At 34.8% G+C, this 9,028-nt stretch overlaps 1 protein-coding gene across 1 annotated transcript; it reads right to left on the bottom strand.

Annotated features, from left to right (window-relative positions):
- Positions 1-5,448: 5,448 nt before the first annotated feature.
- On the bottom strand, positions 5,449-8,339 carry LOC113345070 (aspartyl protease family protein 1-like). The gene is made up of 10 exons (XM_026588936.1): positions 8,008-8,339; positions 7,664-7,799; positions 7,332-7,564; positions 6,968-7,186; positions 6,732-6,888; positions 6,562-6,635; positions 6,381-6,480; positions 6,240-6,300; positions 5,936-6,007; positions 5,449-5,846 (listed from the first exon to the last, which is right to left on the bottom strand). The coding sequence occupies exons 1-10, from the start codon at positions 8,322-8,324 to the stop codon at positions 5,566-5,568; spliced, it is 1,650 nt and encodes a 549-aa protein (XP_026444721.1). The 5' UTR covers positions 8,325-8,339; the 3' UTR covers positions 5,449-5,565.
- Between the last annotated feature and the right edge of the window lie 689 nt (positions 8,340-9,028).

Raw genomic sequence — 9,028 nt, 5'->3', positions numbered from 1 at the left:
TGCATCGAGAAAATAGAATAATGCATTATGCATCTATTTTTTATGTACGCACTAAAATAATGGTTACATAACTTGTTATATAGATGATGCATAATTTGTTATGCAGTGGAGAAAATGGTTGCATAATTCGTTATGCATCTGCATAATGTGTTATGCATCTTTTTTGGAGGCTTCATAATGAATATGCAGTCAGCTTTCGAAAATTTTCCCTAAAACCATGATCACCTCCGATTTTTCATGAAAAACAAAAATTTGATATTGGTGTTTGTACTCGTTACGTAGCTCTCTTTAAAATTTGTAAAATTCCAAGGCGCGGATTTTTAGATATGTTATATCCAAATTGCGTTGCCAATTATATCCGTAAAAAATTAGGATGCATAACGAGTTATCCCTGAAAAATAGTATGCATAACACGTCATGGGGATGCATAAACCGTCATGCAGACATGTTTTAATAATTTCGGATAATTATTGGTGTCACAAAAATACTTATGGATGCCATGGTATTCAAAATTAATTGTGGACCTGACAATAAGAATATTTTTTTTGGGGTCTCCCCTAATTTTCCCAATACTTAATAGTATGAAGACCCATTCACGACTGTACATGTTTGACGGATCGGTGCAAAACACCGCAACAACAACTTTTTGATACCAATTTATCCGGATGCATTTTGACACCAGGTGAAATATACATCCATCTCATTTATAAATTTTAATTAAATTTCGCCCACTTTTACATAACCGTGTTGGTATTATTTATATCGCACAGATGGAGAATCAAGAAGATCACTGTGAAAGGAGATGATGCATGCCAGACTAGCATCCCCACGTACGGTAATAAACTTTGGAGATGCCTGACTAGTGTTAGGGTACCGATCCTAATTTGGTCGTAAATTCACGGGTAGAACTCAACTCAAAAACCCGATTGACTAGATGAGGGAATCCATTAACTTATAAGCTATCAATTAAGCCCCATCTAACCAATATGGAACTAGGATCCCAACATCCCACCACGCTTCCAGATCCAACATCCTCGTTGGCCCACTCTATCGACACTGACCCGAAAGTAGCCCTTTCTCTTATGGCGGTTTCATTCCCCTATCAGTATTCAATGCGGGTGACAACTACGCCCATATATAGGTGCCCCAACACTTTAATCTAGTCTATAGGTCACCCCTTTCGCGGAGCGGGCATTGGTCGGTGGTTGACTCTGATACCAATTGTTAGGGTACTGGTGGAGTATTCATGAGATGAAAATATGCTTGGATATTTTCATTATTATTTAATATATTTTAATTACCATGAATACTTTTATCCCATGAATACTCCACCAGGCACCGACCCTAAACTCGTCATAAGTCCATGGGTAGAACTCAACTCGAAAACCGGTTGACTAGATGAAGGAATCCATTGACTTATAAGCTACCAATTAAGCCCCATCTAACTAATGTGGGATTAGGATCCCAACAACTAGCAACTCAAAATTTGAAGGGGATTTTTGGATCAAATTATGTATGCTAAATAAATGGTTGATAATTTCCATTGTTTTGTTTGTTGTTAAAAGTGGCCCGTAAATGAACTGTATAGAGAAACGGTGTTGTTTTGATAGGTCGTTAATGCCATTCAAAGTTGCATCTTGAAGTAAAGATTAACTGTACCAATTCAATGAAGTGTTGGAGAAACAAAAAAGGTTGTTAATGCCATTCAAAGTTGCATCTTAGAGTAAAGATTAACCTACCAATTTTTATAAAGTGTCGGAGAAACAAAAAGCAAGCCAGTAATCATTAGAAAGACCAGGAAAAAACCGAAAAAAGTTTGTTTTTAAATAATTTTCACGAGAAGATTTTGGAGACCCTGAAAAGGTAAGATGTCTTAGTTTCTCTGATTCAATGGAGCGTGGTTGCTTTCATTAGATGTTAATGGTTAAACCATTTGATCGCAATTTTACATATCACTACCATATCATTGCATCTTTATCAACAAATGGTGGATAACTACAATGGGTTTAGTTAAAATTTCAGAGATTACTTCTTTTGTACCAAAGATTCTTGACAACTCCGTTTCATAAAGAATGAAATGGACAAATTTTAGTTTGGGTGAACACACTTATATCAGTTCTTTCAAACATTTACCATGTTTAAGAATGTTCTCTATCAATGAGTTTTCTGTGTTGCCGGTGTGACTATACTACAATGGTAAAGTCATTGGATGATGATATTAGTGACCTGAGTTCGAAACTCACTTGTATCAAATTCTTTACGGATCAAAAAAAAAATATGAGTTTTTTGTGTTCTCTTTAGTTCCTTACCAAATAAACCGTTGACTTTAGAGTTTGTTAAAATATCTTATTAGGAACCGCAGTTATTTCCATGTGTATAATCCCGTAATAGTTTTTTAATCTATTTGTTTTATTTTCAGTGCAACGTTAAAAATTAGAATCATTTTGCCAACTTATTGGAAATCATCATACAATTGAAGTCTCAAGAAGGGTTAAGGAAAATTTAATCTGAATGCATGTTCAGAGTAAAAAACGGAGACAAAATGGTGGTTGAGTATGTTTGAAAATGTAAGAACAGCTTTTGAGGCTATGGAAAATTGGTAAGGATTGAGATACTAACTGTATTTTCGCTTCCTACTTTTTTTCTTTATTTCCCTTTCTTGGTGGTCCAAGATATTGGTCTTGCAATGGGGTTGATGTTATCATACATTCATGCTAAAATTTCAAATCTCTTTCCGTACAGCAGGTTCTTTACAAAAGCATTAAGGATGAAAAGAACATGAGATTAAGGTAATAACAGGCTCTTCAAAGAAGCATTAGGTATGGAAACCAATACACAATTAAGGTAACTATCGTTTCTCGATGTTTTCATGTTAACTCAAGCCTATCAGTCGTTTTTGTGATCCTTGAGGGTCGTTGGCGGGCTGTGCTCTATACAATAATGCTGACATGCATATTAAGTTACTTCGTTTTAATTATTAATTGGTTCTGTAATACATATTTCGATTATGGTCTAATTTCAGGATTTTCACTAAGTCTCATTAGAAAGGCAGAGAGAAACAAAAGGCTCTTTAGCTAGTCAAGCCAACAATTTATAGGTCATCAGTGTACAATTAGAGGTGCTTCACCTTTGATGACTACTTCATGTATAGGTGGGAAAGATTACACAAGCAACATATTGTGAGAATATATACCGAGATGAATATCGAGGTTGTCAAGCTGAAAATGAAATGGTCAAGATTCAATCAAGCTATCAGAAGATCGACGGAGATTAAGCATTAAGGAAAATCGACGGAGATCAAATGAATTTTTCAAGAATAAAATATCTTGTGTAATTTAGGTAATTTCTAGTTAAAAAATATCTAATTAATTCCCTACATTTTCTATTTTCTAGTTAATTAGGAGATATTCTAGTTTATTAAGATATATTTTCTAGAATAAGATAATATCTTAATTATTTACATATTCACTCTATAAATAAAGAGTGTCATTGTAATTGTAATTCATCCGAATAACATCAAAACTGGTGATCAATAATATTTCACCCTTCGGGGTATTGTCCGTGGACGTAGGTCGAGTTGCCCGAACCACGTTAAATTTCTTGCCCATTTCATTTCTGTTGAATCGATGATCCATCGATACTCATAATTTTTTATGGTATCAGAGGGGAGAGATCCGCTCAAACTGCTTTCTCAAATCATTTTCACCGATATCATTTTTTGTTTTGGCACAGTGATTCATTACATACTGTGGTTTTATGTCATCAAGCTTACTCATCATATCTGGTTTTTGATGAGATTATCATATTTTTTTCACCATATGGTTCTCAAATCGAGTTGTGGTCGTTAAATAAGTGTTCAAGTTAAACACTTTGATTCTCTCCGTGTTCAACTTGCGGGGATGTTAGAATATATACCGAGATGAATATCGAGGTTGTCAAGCTGAAGATGAAATGGTCAAGATTTAATCAAGCTATCAGAAGATCGACAAAGATTAAGCATTAAGGAAAATCGACGGAGATCAAATGAAGTTTCCAGGAATAAAATATCTTGTGTAATTTAGGTAATTTTTTAGTTAATGAAAATATCTAATTAATTACCTACATTTTTTATATTCTAGTTAATTTGGAGATATTCTAGTTTATTAAGATATATTCTCTAGAATAAAATAATATCTGAATTATTTACATATTCTCTCTATAAATAAAGAATGTCATTGTAATTGTAATTTATCCCAGTGACATCAAAACAGGTGATCAATAGTATTTCACTCTTCGGGGTTTTTCCGTGGACGTAGGTCGAGTTGACCGAACCACGTTAAATCTCTTGTCCCATTTCATTTCTCTTGAATCGATGATCCATCGATACTCATAATTTATTACATATAATTTTCATCGTTTTTTAGGAATTGGCATTCTCTTTCCCCATATCATCATCTGTTATTTTATTTTTTTGGTGTGACAGTTTTCGGTGGCTTACGGTTTCTTACTGCAAAAGTTTTCTTATATTTAGTTTGCTTAATCAACTCGGTTGCTTTTTCATAATATCCATTGAAGGGACCAACCACACGCGTATGTTGGTAATTCTCAACTTACCACCAAAACCAAGATGCAGGAGGCAATCTATTGTTCGTCTTTCTGTTTGACAACCAAGTTAAATTTCACTTGATAGGGATTCTTTCGGTAAATCGTTTATGGACTATGCAATGTTTTAGATTGTCGTTGTATTTTGTAGGCTCAAGTAACCAACCACGTATATAATTTGTAAGCTGCCAAAATTATTCAGCTTTTTTATATCCCAATACCCCTGCATTGTCATACATGAAATCAAAAAGGTTTAGAGCTTCTCCAATGGTGGTGTGTGTTTTCTAGGCGGCAACACAAACAAGACATCCTCATATCATTTTCTCCTTAAATTTAGAGGGGAAAATAGATCATCTCCAATGGTGTTGGTTGTGATTTTTTATGGATTAATTGCATTTTTTATGTTTAGAAACTTTTTGATTTTATTAGAGCTAAAAAGGGTTATGTAATATATTTGAATTAATTTTAGTGAGCAAAAACCTTACTAGGATAGCCTCACATTGTCAAGGTGAATGTCTAAAACTCGACATTCACCTTAACAATGTCTAACAAAAATTGAGTCATGTCATCTTTACATTGATTAAGAAATTGGGGTTGGAGAACAATTTTAGAGAAAATGAATGTATGTCCTATGTGGACCTAGACATTTACCTTCACGTATATTCCATTGGAGAAGCTCTTAGGACCGTCAAGGATGATAAAATATACACAAAATTGGAAACAACAAGTTTTGGTTCGCATAATAATTTATTTATATTTCATGGTCTGAATTTTTGATGTAAAATGTGCTCTCCTCAAATTTACTTTGACATAATATTTTATGATGATCTTATACTTGGTTTGGTTTCATGCATAAATAGTTCACCATTATGAATCACACTGATCACTTCTTCGTTTGGATCACTTATTGAACTAACTTGTATATGTACATAGTCGAATACATGTAATAAGTTTTTGGTAAACAAATATTACGATTGCTGTTGTTCAGGGATTATTAACGCTTGAAAAGGAAAAGTATAGATCAAGCATCTGAATTGTTGGAACAATTCGTAAAATGAGGAGAAGTAGCATGAAAAGTGACGATACCATGATCATGAGGTATATATTTTGTGGTTTGCCTACTGAAAACTGTGGAATCCCTGAATTTAAACCATTCCTAGGAGTTCCACGGGAGGCGAAAAGTGGTAGGACATTTATTGTGGGGGGTGACTCTTTTCGAATTGCAGGATTTTTTTGCTGAGTACTTGGATCAAAAATTTCATAACCTGCAAGGGAAAAAAGGTAAGATGAGTGATATGCTAGCATGATGGCAGTAGTACTGAAATCGAATCGTCTTTGAAAAAATTATACTCACATTTAGACGCCTTCCAGCCCAATACCATTTTCTCCCGGTCGAAGACAATGCGGTAACCAGTCATAAAATTCTCTGCATTACGAGAAAAACATGTATGAGAAAAGATGAAGTTCGGAGCATCCAAAGTGGAAAAACAGCAACTAGAGACCGACTCGGTTGACTTGCCCTTAGCTAGTTGTGAAAGGATGTATCTGACCTTTCTTTCAAGTGAATTTTTTAGGGGTGAAATGGTCCAAAACCCCTTCATTTCTTGCATGGGTTAACTCGCGGTGATAAAATAAAGTTTAAGAAGTAGATCACTTACGACCAATGATATTTACATTTGGACTCCTGACAACACCCAAGCAATATGCAATAACGGTGGTCTGCACATTAGGAGATAACAGATTAAGTATTTGGATTAACTACAACAGACAGCTTTAAAAGGTGATCTGGAAAGTCTTACTCCATCAGTAATTAGGACTGTTGGATCATGAACATTGAACTGCCTCCCGCCTTTAATGATTAAACTCACTTTTGGTACAACCAATTCAGTTGTATTTGAACTGCATAGTTCAGAGAGAGTGAGCAATAATTTGACCCTGGAATGGATGTAGGGTTAATGGATGGAAAAATAAGGAACCTACCTAAAATCGTAACAATATTCTAAGGGAATCCCGGGATCAGAAGAATGCCGTTTATGTATAGCCTGTGAGTCAAACTGCAAATATTGCATGTCTTATGTCAAACCCAAATGCAATCTATGTTTTCGGGGTTTCGCTGGAGTAGAATAAAATCCGTTACTTGGACTACTTACACTTTCGCATATAGCCCTGTATGCTGGATCATCTAAGTGTGTGAATGAAGTACCGGAGTCAAAAACTGCATTAAAATCCAACGGGTCACTTAGATTTTTCCCCACACTCAACTGAGTCACCCTAACTTCATAATGTGTTTGCCTTCGCCGTGTTCGCCTGGGAAAAAGTTTTTTGTAAACAAAATACTGAACTCTGCATTAAATGTATAAGAACATGAGAAATGAAGGTTACTCACTGCGGAAGAATGAATGGAGTTTCATCTTGGTCTGAGCTGCCTTTGTCCCCAAAATTAATTCTGCCAACCCCATCAAATCCAAAACACATGGAAAAAGAATTTGCAATCAAGCCTTCCCTAGACAAAATGCTAGGAACGGATGTGTCCCCCATACCAAGTCCAAATAACCCATTGGGAGCTCCAGTGCCCAAAAGCGAACCATTCTGAACCCGACCACAACTATATAATCGAAGCATATTTGTAACTGTCAGATTACAACCGCTTCTGCGAACGCATGAAATAAAAGACAATAGGCTAGGATAATTCAAGAAGTCCAGTGCAAGTTCGAACTTAAATTTTTATCGAACCAGTAATGAAAACCTACCCAAATGTTATCCTACAATTTATGTCTCTTGGCTCATGATTTTCTACTGTCAAATGCAAGATATCCTCCACCAAAACTCCGGAAGAAAATGTTTTATCTCTATATTCAACTCGATAAGGGCATTGACTAGATGAATCACTGCATTCTCTTTGGAGGACACATAAACTATTGTTGCAGGACACGTCTTTACTCGTCGTTGATGAGTTACTACTGTAAATTGTGAAATTTAATTCCTGTTCAGCACACGAACTTGTAAGAAGCAAAAATTTAAAATATATATATATATAAACATTTAAGAATATATAAATTAAAAAAAAAAAAAAAAAACATACAGTTCCATAACTTGTCACAAGGTTCCGAACACAGCTAGTACAGTCACATGGCACCCAAAACAAGTCGCTTCCGGTATCAAGTGCAACCAAGAACGATTTACTTGGTATCCCCAGTGAAACATAAGCATAGTGTAGGCTGAAAGGTTGCCACAAAAATTAACAGGAAATCCAGTACAAATAATCACCAACGTTAACTAAGACCGTCTAAGATGCGCTGGTATGCAGTAAATTTAGAACTATAAATTAAATGTAGAATTTAGTGGACTTTGCATTTCACAAAATACAGACATCTTTTAATTATATATATATATATATGATACTAGTCTAATTTTCAATAGACGTACAATCCAAGTGAAGAAAGAAGAAGAGTCTCGGTTCCATTAGAAAAGGTGAGCAACTGAGAATTGTCATCATCATTTTCAGCAAGTGCACGACCATGGAAAGCTTTGTCACGATGAACCATAGCTGCATAGTACCCTAGACTACCTTTCTCCGGTAAATTATCACTACCCATAATACTTTTAACTTGATCAGAAAATCTGTGGTGCATATCAAAGCCAAAAGTTTGGAATGCATCACAGTTATTTAATTCCTGAGTATATGCTGAGAACACTAATAATAGAGTCATTAGATATTTATGAGAAGAAGAGGAAGCCGCCATGGGTTTCAATTTTGATTAGAAACTAATCAAAGTTTTGATATCACTTGAATTTAAACAAAATTACTGGATTATAAAGAGAGATTGAGAAGAGAGCAAGTGTTGTCACGTTCCTCACGACTTAGAATACAAAGTCTATGTTCCAAGTTTCTTTTTTGTTCCATAGAAAATGAAATCCATTAAAACCACAGACCATTCATTCTACTAGTATCAAAATCAAAATCGACACGTACATTCTTGCGATCTTCTTTGTTTTCTATTCTTTGGAACCTTTGGACCGGGACACAGTCGTTATAATTAGTATTAGTATAATTGAATGTCTATACTGCATTGATAAGGAAAGAAAAAAAGATTGTAATTTTACATAAAGATACAAACAATATATATATACTCATCTGATATATCTTTATATTAATATAAAACAAAAGAGGTTTTGAGCTTAGGCGGATGAGAATATTTTGAGAGACAAACATTGTATCCGACCATCCTAATTTCATCTCAGCTAAAGACATCCGATGGATATGAATTTTGTAACCTATTTTGTTATGAATTTTAATTGGTTGCCATTTTTAGTGGCAACACGGCGGATTCTTCAAATGTTCTATCTAAGACAGCAGCATATAAAAACAAGAATCCAGGCCAAATAAATGTGCGAAGAATAAGAGAACTGACACCATAACTTGTATTCGTTTATTCTTGCAAACTGA

Source organism: Papaver somniferum, unplaced genomic scaffold, assembly GCF_003573695.1.
Source record: "Papaver somniferum cultivar HN1 unplaced genomic scaffold, ASM357369v1 unplaced-scaffold_80, whole genome shotgun sequence".
Lineage (NCBI taxonomy): Eukaryota > Viridiplantae > Streptophyta > Magnoliopsida > Ranunculales > Papaveraceae > Papaver > Papaver somniferum.
This window is presented reverse-complemented; position numbering and strand designations above follow the sequence as displayed.